Below are 14,186 nucleotides of genomic sequence, written 5' to 3' on the forward strand. Positions count from 1 at the left end.
ATTTGAAGTACCATGTACTGCCTTGGAATCTCATTCTCCAGCCTGAAATCTAAACATTCCTTCTAAGAATGCTGATCTGGAAAATTCCAGGGATCATGGAATTGACTTAAACTCTTTGCAGACTATGTCTAATTCCTTTTAAATCCTTCCTACAGGTATAAACTAAATCCCACATATTGTGTCCATGCTTGTCAGTCCACCGCAATATCATTAGTCATCAATTAGTCTCTCTTGAAGGCTCAAGCTCCTAAAGGCAACCCAGAATCCCATGAAGCAATCTTTCCATAATCATAGAATTACTCCCCAATGCATTGTAGAACACAAAAGGACTTTTATTTCATTATTTTCCTAAATTTCACTTTCAATTACACATTTTTGAAAGGTGGAAAAGGCAATTTGCAGTCACAGTAACTCCATCAAATGCACATACTCTGAGATTTTGCAGCTTGAGTAAATTATAGTCCACTCAGTGTTTCCTGGATCAAGAAGATAAAACTAACATAATAGGAAGAGTGAAGAATATTGTTCTGTAGGAAATTTGTTGAAGTCAATAACCATTCATTCATAGGTACAGTGTCCATTTTTTTTAAAGGAAACTCTAAAATTCCTAGAAACACAAGACAATATTGGCATTTGGAGATGAGTATACATTCATATATTTTTGTGAAAAATTGTGCAATTCAACAATATGGAAAATGTTATTTGCTACCACAGCCAATGAAAATATATTTTCATTTCTATGTAAGTTAAATATTTCCATCTCCCATATAATGTTCTGTAAAAAGTTATATGTTCAGTTTATGAAACAATCTATGCTATAGGCAGCAGTAACTGAAAAGAAGCTTAACAGTCTTAACTACATACCCCTGGGATGAATAATACACTTTGCATAACCATGTGCAATGCTGGATGAGGAGTCTAGATTTCTTATAACTACAAGGGTTTGCAAGCTTCTACTTCATACAATATGCCCCCAATCCAGTTGATTCAGCAAAGGAGTCAAGCAAAAATTTAGGTAGGTCATCTATAAATGGCAAACAACCCGTTTGACTAAATTGACCACATTTTGTTAATATGAGGACAAAATCATTGCAGATGCCCTATAAAGAAATCATTTGTAAGTGGCTATTGGTTTCAATTAATTTTGCTCTCTCAGGCTCCTAGAAGTTGGCTTAATTGCTTCTTAGGCCCAAGAAAATGCCTAACCAAAAGACAAACAGTAACATAAAAATAAATTATGTGCTCTATGCACAGTCCTCTCGGTAGTAAGCTAGATCTCTCCATAGGAGAAATGTCACACAAAACAAACAGACATTGGGGATACAGCAAAAATATACGATTATCTAATGCCTAAAATTTTCTCTTACTCCAGTGACAGGTGTCAGTGTTGATCAAAATTTTCTTTTGTACTTAGTTTACATGTAAACCTTTGAATAGGATATTTTCAAGAGTCATTATGCCAGAGTAAAGGTCTGCACAGCAGGGAAGCAGTGTACTTCAGCTCAATACATCTATTGTCTGACAGTCTGGACTGGGAAGCTTCAAGCAGGGAGTGAATCCATTTTACAAAGACAACTTGCTTCTGCAGACAAAAAGTATCAACTGCAGAAAGCTCTCTAAAGAACAAAGTGTGAATCTTCTTTGGCATAATAAATGTTCCACAGACACGTTTGTTTTCCGTGCAGGTAATCCTTTGGGGCTACTCCATTTTATTTAGAGCATGCATTTTTCATCTTTTTGTGTGTAGTCTTGCCCTGTACTAGGGAGTCCTCAGAGTGAATTTGAGATAACAACTAAGTATTTTTGAAATTTGAAACAGAGATAAATTTAAAGCACTATTGATATTATATTCATAGAAGTATCAAGTCAATGACAAATTTCCAAGATTCAAAAGCTTGTTAGTTTCTGGGTGCCCAGGAAGTCTGAGGGTTGGTTCCATGAGTCACAAGGAACCAGGTTCAATTTTAGCTTCTCTAAGCTTTTTGAAAATCCTTACTTGTCTTTCTAATAATTTTGTTCCTACTCAGACTTCAATAGCAAGGGAAAAGAAACAAGTTTTTATCTTTAACATGGGTTTTAGGAGTTTTACTATTTTGAAGACTTTTGGAGAAAGGAGCTAGTTCTCTTGGTTACTTTTCATGTTAGCACACAAAGGAATTACAGATGGGAAGGAGAGTGCAAATGACTAGCAGAAAAAAGTCTCATGCATTTAAGATTTTTTTACAAGTCAAAATATACATCCTCCTGTTGACACCCATTCCTTAATTGTATAAGAACTCTTCCTATCTCAGTCAATTCCATGGCTCACTCGATTGGGATTAAAAATACTTACCTTGCAAATTATATCATCTCATCAGTTTCATCAGTGGCATTAATAAGAAATATAGCAGCAGCTTAGGCTGAGTCACCCATCATATCCTCCATTTCTGGGGATTTAAATGTGTAAAATGACAGGTACATGAAACTAAGAGGAAAAAGAAAGCAATCTGCAGACTTTGGCACTAGCACACATAACATGTTGTCTGAGTTGTTAGGAGTGTGGTTTGACAATCACTACATACGAATTAAAAAATTATAAAGCTGCAGAAAACAAACAATCCATAGGTGTTGGTTTTCCGTTTAATACTCCCCATCTCCCATTTTCACCCACCCATCCCATATAGTTTCAATTATAATAAAAATAGAGATCTTAACATCAGAATTTTGCTGTTAACTCTTCAAGGTTTCTCTGTGCTATCCAAGCCACACCGGAATCCGCAAGTTTCTCCAACCAAGTTTAAATAAACAAAAAGTGAATGAAGATCGAAGGATGCCAAAGTAACTGTTCTTAAAGGAAGCTGAACACAGAGTTCTCCCCAAAAGACAAGGTGTTAGTGTCTAGTTCAAGTACTGCCAGGTTGTATGCAGCTCTGTCTCAGACAGGCTCCAGACAAGAACTACAAGCACCTCTAGTTCTAGAGGGCCTCATCCATGATACCAAAGCAGTGCAGGGCTCCCTTTTCCATCGTTGGTTTTCTAAAAGTTGCAGCCCCCTTGCAATGCGCTGCTGAAGAGTCAGTGCTGAAACGGGTTTGCAGGGAGGAAGTGAGCCTTCTCCTCAGCCAGGCAGCTCTATCCTTAGTTTGAACAATTCTCCTGTAGAGCTCTCTTAGGGCTGTCCTGGTTTACTCAGGATCCACAGCCCTTGCTCAAAAGAGACAGCCTCGTTCCGACCCAGTAACAGTGAACGAAGAGTCGACCTACCTGTGGAACCAGACACAGCATGGTCCCCTGAAGGGGGCTTAGGCGACTCCACTGTAATTAACAAGTCAGTTCGTGCACTTGAAGCCTATGAGTTTATGGAAAGCTTGTTTGAAGTCCTCGTTGGACATGGTGTAGATGATGGGGTTGATGAGGGAGTTGAGATAGCCCAGCCACGTGAAGAAGTCAAAAATGGCCTGGTGGAACCAGCAGGATGTGCAGATCGGGATGACCAGGGAGATGATGAAGAAGGGCAGCCAACACACGATGAACGCGCCCAAAATGATCCCCAGGGTCTTGGTGGCTTTGCGCTCCCTAGCGGCCATGAGTTTCTTCTTCTCCAGCAGGGCGTCGGAGACGCGCACTTTGACTTGGTTCACGTACACAGGAGACCCGGATTCGCTGGGTACCTCCGGAGCCCGCGAGTTAATCGAGGTGACCGAAGACGTGGACCCGGGGGAGTCGGTAATCAGCTGGGCTCGGGTCAGACGCTTACCGGTTCTGTTGGGAGTCTGTTTCAAAATCCGGGAGCGGGCTTCCACGTAGATGCGGCCATAGAGGGCGATGAGGAGCAGGGTGGGGAAGTAGAAAGCGCCCACCGTGGAGTAGACTGTGTACAGGACGTGGTCGGTGTTCACCACGCAGTTCGACATCGCCTCAGCTTTGGCCTGCCGCCAGAAGAAGGGCGGCAGCGAGATGCAGATGGAGAAGACCCACACCAGCGCGATCATGACCGCGGCCCTCTTGGGAGTCCTTTTCGCCGAGTACTCCACGGCGTCCGTAATGGCCCAGTAGCGGTCCAGGGCGATGACACAGAGGTGCAGGATGGAGGCTGTGCAACAGGTGATGTCCGACGACAGCCAGAAGTCGCAGACCACCTGGCCCAGCGTCCAGCGGCCGGTGACCGTGTACATGGTACTGATGGGCATCACCAGGATGGACACGAGCAGGTCGGTGACCGCCAAGGAGGCGATCAGGTAGTTGGCCGGGGTATGCAGCTTCCGCGTCCGGTACACAGTGGCGATCACAAAGGCGTTGGAGAGCGTGGTGGCCAAGGTGAAGAGCGCCAGCAGCAGGACCACGACTACTTTCCAGGGCAGGGCGATGAAGTCCTGGTAAATGTACTCCTCGGCGGCGCTGCAGTTGTGGGAGGGACCAGCCGAAAGGTTGGCTTGAGAAAGCCCAGTCTGGGAACTCGCGGACGGCGGCTGGGGACACTGAGTGGCCACTGCCTCCATGTCTCTCCTCGCCCGTGGCCCCGGAGCGCAGCTCTGGGGCATGGAGCGCAAGAAGATGAGGACAGGAGGACCGCGGAGGAGACCGCAGTCTCGTCCACCCCGGGAGATTGTCCGTTCCCTGGAGGGTTCCTTAATTACGCCTCCACCCAGGTTCCCAGATCAAGCGAGAGGTCAAGGGCGAGGCTGGCTGGCTGGCCCGTTCCCCGCACCTCCAGTGCGCGCGGCGCTGCCGCCGCGTCTCTGGCCGCTCCCGGCTAAGCCCCGTCTCAGCCTCGGGCTGCCAAGGACTGGTCCAAAGAGCCACGCTCCCCTCCGGCTCCCACCCGGGCGTCTAGAAAGTGGAGAGCTTGGTTTGGTTTGGGGAGGGAGCATTGGCAAGGTGGGATCTCTTACCCCAACTGCTCGGGGCTGAGCCTCTCCTAACCCGGGCGCTCCAGGTTCTGCAGACTCGACCCGCAGGAGTTTGCTGGCTGTCGAGACCAGAGCTTGCAGGCCAGCGAGGAGTGCGGGTGTTGCATTCCCGCCCTCCTCCCCAGGCTGGGGCAGTTTCCTGCGGCGGCCGCAGCCGCCCAAGCTGGGTGGAGTGAAATCTGGGCACCGCGCGGCGCCGCGCCTCGCGCCGGAGCTCTGCCCTCCCTTCTTTTCCACGCGCTGGCCGCTCCGGCGAGCTGCCCCGCGGAGACGGGGGTCGCCAGAGGAGGGACTCGGGGGCTCGGGCTGCGGCTGCTCGCACCGCGCGGCTAGCGTACCACCTCGGTCCCGCGGGCACCGCGCGGAGCCTGGCAGCCGGGCGCACGGGTCTGGGGAACCTGGCGCCCAGGGCTCACGGGGAAGGGGCAGGTGTCTGGCGGGAGCTCGAGGGACGCGCGGACGCCAGTCCAGGAGGACCGTGTGAGTGGCGGAGCAGATGGGCTCCTTTTATAGAGTCCAGGTCCGGTCCGCCAGAGCCGCGCAACTCGTGCAGCTCGGCGAGTGCCGACGCCCGCGCCCCATCACCTTCCCTTTTTCTCTCTCCCTCCCTCCTATCCTCCCGCCCGGTTCCCTCCCCGCCAAGGAAGCTCCCGCCGGGTCCTACCGCCTTCTTCTCTACTTTCCACCCCCTGGCCCCTCTCCCAATCTGAACCACCCCCCTGACACCGCCGTTCTGGCTGGAATAGGGGTGAGGGTCTCCTGTGCTTGCCTCTCTCTTCTTCCCAACTTGCTGCCGGCCCCTCCGGTTAGACCCGCACCCTCAACCGCGGGCACTCGCACCGCCTTACTAGGCTCTTATCAGATCCCTGATGAGACTCGCACCTACGGCAGCAACCCCCCTCCCCTCAATGCCCCCCCAGGGCAGGCCTAGAGCTAGGTAGAGCCAACCCCAGGCTCTGACCTCTCCGCTCGGGAATTTTATCCATCCTCGCGGGCCACACCCAAATTAGAAGGAGGCGCCAGTAATATCGCCTTAGAAGGAAATGGCCCATCCTGCATTTTATACTTCGGGATTCAAGTCAGAAACCCTCGGTACAATGCAAACTAATTTTTCATATCTGATTGTAGGAATCAGTGCTTTCAGGGTAACCCCACCCCTTTAACTGTGAGTCCAACAGGAAAGCAGAGAGGAGGGAAGGAAGGGAAAAAAAAAACCCTGCAAAAATGTAAAAGTATCACAAACAGAAGCATACTGTGAAATTAAACCGAACGCTCAACCTTCGCACTCCAGCCGCGTGGCTGTGGTGCCTCTGGAAAACAGTTTGCAGTGCCTCGAAAGGAGGTCATCAAAAAAGAAAAAGAAAAAAAAGGCTCTGGGAGCAAGACCACCAAGACCACCAGCACTATCCCTGCGTCTCCTTGGATTTCAACAAATACATTGGCTTATCAGCCACGTGTGGCGCCAAGAAGTACTAGTATCTAGATCCCATGACCCGGAGCAGTTGCTTGGTACACCGTCCCTCCTCCAGCCGTCACAGAAACCCAGGTAGAGTAGAAATACAAGTCCGAGAACATCCAAAGAAAAGCACCAGGAAAAGGCCACCGCATTTTCGGCCGTGGGAGCTGAGTTCTCATGAGCTATAGCGAGTTCCAAGCGCCTAGCTCCGTGTTTGGCAGGTAGAGTGCATTCAATAAAAGCGATCTTATCATTGAACTTCTCGGGATAAATGTTAGCGTATTTTAAAGAGAATTCTTCAATTTGGAGCTGGACATTATCTGGCCCATCTGTTCGGCTTAGTAGAGTCACTGAGATCCTCTGAAATAACTTCTTTTTTTTTTTTTTTCCCAAGGTGATACAGTCCTAATCTAAGTTCCGTTGATTCACCCGTCTCTAAGAAAACAACCAGAAGGCAAAAAAAAAAAAAAAAAAATCTAGACATCTGGGGTATAAAGGCCAGTGGGGCAGACCCAGACCCAGTTTTCAAGCAGTTTACATTCTAGAAGAGGCAGACAGGCAGTAATAACGTAAACAGTATGTAATTAACATACTTTCATGTAGCATTACTATGAAGAAAATGAAACACATACATGTATTGAGAGCGAGGGTACTTCCTTAGGTGGAAACTCTCCAAAGTCATCCTCTGGCTGCAGTCTAGGCTGCAGCAGCCAAGCTGGGCATAAAGGCACAACCTTCTCTTTCCTCTCTCCTGTTCTCTAGCGCCCTGCACTGCTCGGGTAAATTTAAGCTTCATTTGCACCGCATTGCAAGGGGTCTTGCCCATCCTTCCATCCCATCCGCCCATGTCCGGCCCCTAGCGAGTTAATTATTTTGCAAACTGCAACGCGATCTTAGAAACCGCAGCAAAGGAAAGAGAAGCAGGCAAGCCTAAACCACTAGGTGGGGGCGTTGGTCAGGATGGAGCAAAACTCGTGTGTGTGTGTGTGTGTGTGTGTGTGTGTGTGTGTGTGTGTGTGTGAGATGAGGCGGGGAATTGGGGGCGGGAGTATGGATGTGTATTAGGGGATCGGGCTAAGGTTAGAGAGAACTGCTTCAAGGGATTCAAGGAGGAGAAAGAAGTCAAAGAGGAATGTTAGAGGCGTTCAAGCAGCCTTTTCTTTTGCAACTTAATTGCTCTTCCTCCGGCTTGGCTTTGGCGAAGTGGGGGACCTGTGGCTTTCTCCAGCCACGCTTTCGCAATTTCGCGAGTCCCGGACCCTGAATGCAATCTGCCACCACTGGGCGGAGTTTGTTTTTCTCCCTGTTTGGTTAAGAATTGAGTGAACACACCCAGCCATCACATAGATGGTATTTTGGCAGAGTTTAGTGCAGGACTGTTTCATAACAGGGCTCCCTCGTTTCACCCACCCTTTTTTTGCGCTTACAAACATATAATATATAGATATTTGCACATGGGCGCATGTTTGTGAAACATGCCAGAGGCCAGGATCTTTAAAAATCGCTTAAGTGGGTCGCCCCTGCAGAAGAAGGTCCCCTGGCGGGCCTCGCAGTCCCCAGCCGCTCTGGGCAACGTCTCTTCAAGTTTGAGGGAAATGCAGCCGATACAGCTGGAGCGCCAAGGAGGGAATCGCGTTGGAATACAAGCAGCGCAGCAAAGGTTAGTTAGGTGGAATGGACCTTCTGTTTGGCCACCCGGCACTAAAACTGCGAATCAGCGTGCTCCCCTCGTCAACTCCAGGCAGGTGACTTTTCAGCAGAAGCTGGGGAGGTGGAGGATAATGCTGAAACCACAGCGACGCCCGTGATCAGACACGAAGCCCGCCTGATACGGCAGACGTGAGCTGCGGAGAGACCAGAGAAACGCCCTTCCGAGAGACCTCGCCTATGCTACTGCGAAACGCCAGGCGCCTTCCTCCAGGGTCGCCGCGCAGCGCTAACGAGACCGAACGCCGGGAAGAGAAGCCCGTCCCACCTCCCCACCCGCGGTAGAACTTGATGCGGCGCAGCAACTCTGGTTTGGCTGGAAGCCAGCCAGCCAGAGGGTCTGTGCGTTTCCAGCATCCCTAGACTCTTTCAGGCATTTCCCAGAAAAAGACTTTAGCTCCAGGGCGCAGGAGCAAAGAACTTGTAAATTTACCTTGCTTTACAGGGAGGAAAAAAAAAAAAAAAAAAAAAGCCGAAATTCTCAAGTTCTTCTTGCTTTGCTCCATTTGAAAAATCCACAAGCAGTCCCTAACCACAAAATGTGGGGGCCTGGCAAACTACTTCTTGCAAATCTTGCTTCCTCTGTCTGTGGCCACTGGTTTTTTGTTTGTTCGTCTGGTTTTGATTATTTTTTTATGGGCGGGGGGGGGGGGGGGAAGAGTTGCTGGTTTTGTTTTGTTTTGTTTCTGCTTCCACCCAGGAAATGGGCAGCAGGAGACCAGGAGCTCTGTACATCCCATTTCTAGGTTCCTCTTTTGTTTCATCCAGTAACTAACTATTCCTTAAGGAGAATACCGGTAGCAATGGAAGTACAAGTCTTCCTCATGTCTTACTTGAAACTATGGAAATGTTCTGACAAATGGACACATGCACACATACAGATGTATACACACAATTTTTGCAGCCAGACCTTTTGAGGCTCCATATTATTGACACAACATTGGGATTTTGATTTGGTTTTTGTGTCATGGTCCTTGTATTCTAGAAGTGCCAGGCTGGCATAAATTAATCCTTGAGAATTAGTAACTTGGTATGTGTTTGCATATGAATATAAATATTGTATAAGTTATACATATATTTAAAGAAGAATGTAGACAAAAATCAGCATATGTATATATGACTTGTTTGTGTGGTAGTTGCTTGGTTGTGTCTGACTCTTTGTGACCCCATGGACTGTGGCCTGCCAGGCTCATTATTCCATGAAATTCTCCAGGCAAGAATATTGGAGGGGGTTGCCATTCCCTTCTCCAGAGGATCTTCCTGACCCAGTGATAGACATGTTCTAATTCCTGTGTCTCTAGTAACGACTACTTTGCTAGTTCCAACAGATACCCACAACAGGTAGATTACTGCTAGTTCCAAGTTAGCCCAGTTCAAACTAGTAGAAAAGCCAGTTCCCAACTTAGATCTCTATCAGGTATTACATGGCTGAAGATCTAGATCTTATAAGAAAATGTCCAACATAAAGCTTAAAGTTATATAAGCATGGTTGCTTGGGGGAGAGGAAAGCTGATTTTTTTTCTTTTCTTTTTTTGGACAAAGAATAGGTTTTAGCAATAATAAGAAATCTTTGGATAGAAGAACAATGCCAGTGAATTCACTAAATTTAGGAACAACTTGCCACCGCCAGTAGACTGTTCTGTTCAGGATGAAGTCTCTCCTAAAAAGTGAAATCAGTGATTTAACAGTGAAGCTGTCCACTGGTTTAAGGAAAGAAGCAATAGAAATTGCCTTTTGCCTTATATTCAGACTAGGAAATATTACATCACTCTGTGATTCACTCCAGATTTGAAAAAAAAAAAAAAAAACCAAGCTATTTTATTACTTCTTCACCTGTACTTAACAAATAACAGCTCTATACTTTGTTGAGGACTACATACTATCTAAACCTTATACCACATGGTTCACATGCATTCTCTCATTTAATTCTTATAACGGCACTAGAAGCTGACATTTTCATCCTCATTTTCTGCCCAAGGAAGCTGAACTTGGAGAATTGAAGGAACTCTGCCAATGCCAGACAGCTGGTGGTAGAACTAGCCTCTCTTCATTTCAAGGTCCACCTCTTTGTCAATTCTCTAGACCAAGGCAGCCAGGCTACTCAGCTCTGATGGCCCTTTTGACCATCTTGCCTGTGGCTTTAGCCCATCCCACCTCTAAAGCAACATCAATGTTCATGGCTACTTAAATCTCCAAATATTGGTTAGGAACCTACATATTTTTTCCTGGGGGTGGTGATGGTGATGATAAAAATCAGGTAAAGGACTGTCTACCATGGTTCTGTTGAGCCAGCTGATCGTCAATTCCTAAGTAGCACTAACAGGTGATCACATACTACACATTTTGAAGTCCACAACTCCAAACACTTTAACATCTTTTCTGGTCCCATTTAGTTACCTTCAGGATTCATTCTTTCCCCCCCATCTCATGTGCCTGTTTTTCTGTCTTCTTATTCTTCTTCCTTATCTCCTCATCCTTATCACTTCTTCCAAAGCCTGACACACATATGCACTAAATAAAAAACACAATAAATTTAAATGTTTGGAAGAAATGTTAAATACTGTTCTCCATTTATAATGTTAATGTAAATATCAGAAAATAACCTTAAAAATTGAATTGCTTTTATTTTTCTCCTGTCCATTGCATACAATTGTCTTTCTTGTTTTCCACCAGTGGGTCAAGGACTTAAAAAAAAAAAAACAGAGGCTTTTTTCTTGAGAGAAAATTATTCAGATAAAAGTTCTTTAAAAGAGATCTTTTCAACTAGAAATCAGCAGTTTGGCAAGCTCATCTGATAAGAACTTGCACAAATCAGGAATGTAAACAAAAATGAATCTAGATTTCGAAGGACTAAAAATTCTGCTCTTTATGCATGAAAAACCTCCTCCCATGAGGAGGATCTTACTTCTTTATTTTATTTTTTATTTTTAAATGTTTTTTGGAGTATGGTTGATTTACAATGTTGTGTTAGTTTCTGCTATACAGCAAAGTGAATTAGTTACACATATACATATATCCACTCTTTTTTAGATTCTTTTCCCACCTGGGCCATTACAAAGTTTTGAGAGGAGTTCCCTGTGCTATACTTTAGGTCTTTATTAGTTAACTATTTTATATATAGTGGTGTGTATATATCAATCCCAATCTCCCGCTATATCGCTCCTTCCACCCCTTTCCCTCTGATAACCATAAGTGTGTTATCTATATCAAATCTTATTTCTTCTTGCTTTACATACACTTCAAACATGTTTGGCTATATGAGTTCCAAGGACCCTGAATATTAGAAGTGTCACATTAGAAAAGGATGAGAAATTATGTCTGGTAAGCATATTGAAAGCATTATGATGTCACAGCTATTATCATTATTGCAAAATAGGAGATCATAGGGTAAACTTTAAAAAATAGAAGCTTAAAATAATGACAATAAAAACATAATTTGTGTTAACATTTAATAGTATGAAATGTAGTATTAATTCAGGCACTTCCTACAAGTGATGTAAAACCAATTTAATGGCAACTAAATCAAAAGAGAGAGCTTATTTCAAGGAGAGCGGGGCCCTCAAAAATCGAGAGAGGAATTGAGCCACCAGCCACCTTGGACCAGGAAGGAACGCAGCCGATCCTTAGGAACAATCCACACCCCAGACACCACCAGGACTCTCCTTTTTCTGTTGGTTCTTGTCTGTGTTGACTTTTTTCATCTGGTTCACTGTAGACAGACTTTCTCCACAATGTTGAAAACACAATCATTAATACTTTCTGAGGACTACATTTTACAGCTTCAATCGTCTTATAGAAACTAATTTGAATTCCTTCCAAGTTCAGAAATACTGAGAAATGGATTCTGCTACTGAATAAAATGTATGCCGTGGTAGGTTAACATTCTGAATGTAACAACTCAAAGACTGAGATGTGGTGGAGGCAAGAAGAACTGGACAAGCTAGAATCCCAGGGAAGAAAGTGTGCTGCCTGGAGCTGTCGATGATTGCCGTTATATTTCCTTGAGGCATCTGTGGTTCTGGACACAGGCTATAGTTTAGACTTGGTACAGGAAGAAGGATTCTACTGAGAAAGAGAAGCGAAGCTTTAGATAGTCACTGGGGCCAGTATGACAGCTTTGAGTCTAGAAGTGCCCCAAATGTATGGCCAGCCTTCTTTGTGGACCTTTGCTGTGTGTTGCAATAAAACAGGAGACCAAGAGGTGAGTAGGAAAATTCAAACAGGCAATTTGAAATCCACCCATTTGGTGTGCTTAGAAGAAAAGCTCTCTTGAGGGAGAGGAAGGCCTACAATATACATAGATTGAGGATTCAGAAGAGACAGAGACCTTCCAGGCTCTCAAGCAGAAGGCCAGGATGGCAAGGCTCAGGGAACAGGATGCATCATAGATGGACTAAGTCTGCTTACAAATTGACATGGACTCAGTTCAATGTCTGACTGGTCAGTGGAGTCGGTTCTCCATGCATTCTGTCTAACTTAGGAAAGAATGAACGTTCTCTGGGAAAAGTCATATTATCTGAAGCCTCTAGATTATAATATTAAAATGATACATGCACAGTGATAATAAAAATGTGACCAGTAATAGTAACTAGAAAATCAAAGCAGTAGAAATAAATCCATCCACAATCCATATATTAGAGTTAGCAGGAAAGGACTTTAAAATAACTGCCATAAGAGGGTGTGCAAAAAAGAAACCCCCCACCTCTACATTGTTGGTGGGACTGTAAATATGTGCAGCCACTATGAAAAACAGTATAGAGGGTCTTCAGAAAACAAAAAATAGAATTAACATATGACCCAACAATTCCACTCCTGGGCATATATCCAGAGAAAACTATACATAATTCAAAAACAAACATGCACTCCAATATTCATTGCAGCAACTATTTACAATGACCACAACCTAAAAGTCCGTCAATAGATGAATGGATAAAGATGTGGTACAAATACGTAATGGAATACTACACAGTTATAAAAAATGAATGAAACAAACGCCATTTTGCAGCAACATCAATGGACCTAGAGATTATCATACTAAGTGAAGAGAGTCAGAAAAAGACAAATATCTTATGATATCAGTTACATGTGGAATCTAAAACATGATACAAAACATATATATCTACAAAACATAGAGAACAGATTTGTGGTTACCAAGGGGAAAGGAAGATGGGGGAAGGAATGGATTGGAAGTTTGGCATTAGCAAATGCAAACTATTATATTTACCTAGAATGGATAAATAGCAAGGTCCTGCTCTGTAGCTTGGGAAACTACATTTAATATTCTGTGATAAACCATAGTGGAAAAGAGTATGAAAAAGAATATATAACTGAATCAATTTGCTGTAGAGCAGAAATTAATGTAACAATGTCAGTTAAGTATATTGTGATAAAATAAATTTAAAATGTGCTACAGAGTTATGAGACAAAGAAGACATGTCACATAATTTCTCAGTTTTGGTAAATGTCCCCTGATTGTTAGGTGTTAGCATAAGGGGAAACTGGAAGAGGGAATGTAGGAATTAAATGTAATATTTTTTGTAACTCTCCTATAATTCTGAAATTGTTTCCAAAAAATGTTTAATTTTTTACCTATGACAGGACTAAAGGATTTAGGATGATGGATCAGGGTAGCTATGAGACATCTCAATGAATATGTTTTGTGTAGTTGTGATCTTTGAGCCATGTGGAAGTATGAGTCATTAAGAAATAAATTTAATATTTTAAAATAAGTGCAAAAAAGAGGGAGGATTTTTTAATGAATTTTATTTAGCTACTCTTTAGATTTTGTCTGAAAATGTATGTATAAGGCTGTGCATGTAATGCACTATTAGAAGGAAGAGATGATAGATGGGTAGATAATGAATAAAATAAAATAAATTAAAAGGAATTATGTAGGATTTAGTGCAGAAAACATCCAGTTCTTAGGATATCATATTCTAATTTAACAACAAAATGAAGTTTCCATTGCTACTGCTTATATAGCACAAAAGTACATCACCAGCTTGCCAGTGATAATTTAGAGATAATGTGAATGCTTTGCTTTAATGACTCCTAGTCAATGTGCAATGAATGAATCTGTGTTGCCTTTCCCTGCTTCTCCTCTGCGGACCTCAGATGGCCTTTGCCGGCAGAAA

The 14,186-nt window shown here is 44.2% G+C and overlaps 1 protein-coding gene across 1 annotated transcript; it reads right to left on the minus strand.

Moving 5' to 3' along the window:
- Nucleotides 308–4,596, minus strand: HTR1B (5-hydroxytryptamine receptor 1B). The gene has a single exon (XM_005684442.3). The coding sequence runs from the start codon at nucleotides 4,518–4,520 to the stop codon at nucleotides 3,309–3,311; it is 1,212 nt and encodes a 403-aa protein (XP_005684499.1). The 5' UTR covers nucleotides 4,521–4,596; the 3' UTR covers nucleotides 308–3,308.

The sequence above is a fragment of the Capra hircus genome, chromosome 9, assembly GCF_001704415.2.
Source record: "Capra hircus breed San Clemente chromosome 9, ASM170441v1, whole genome shotgun sequence".
NCBI lineage: Eukaryota > Metazoa > Chordata > Mammalia > Artiodactyla > Bovidae > Capra > Capra hircus.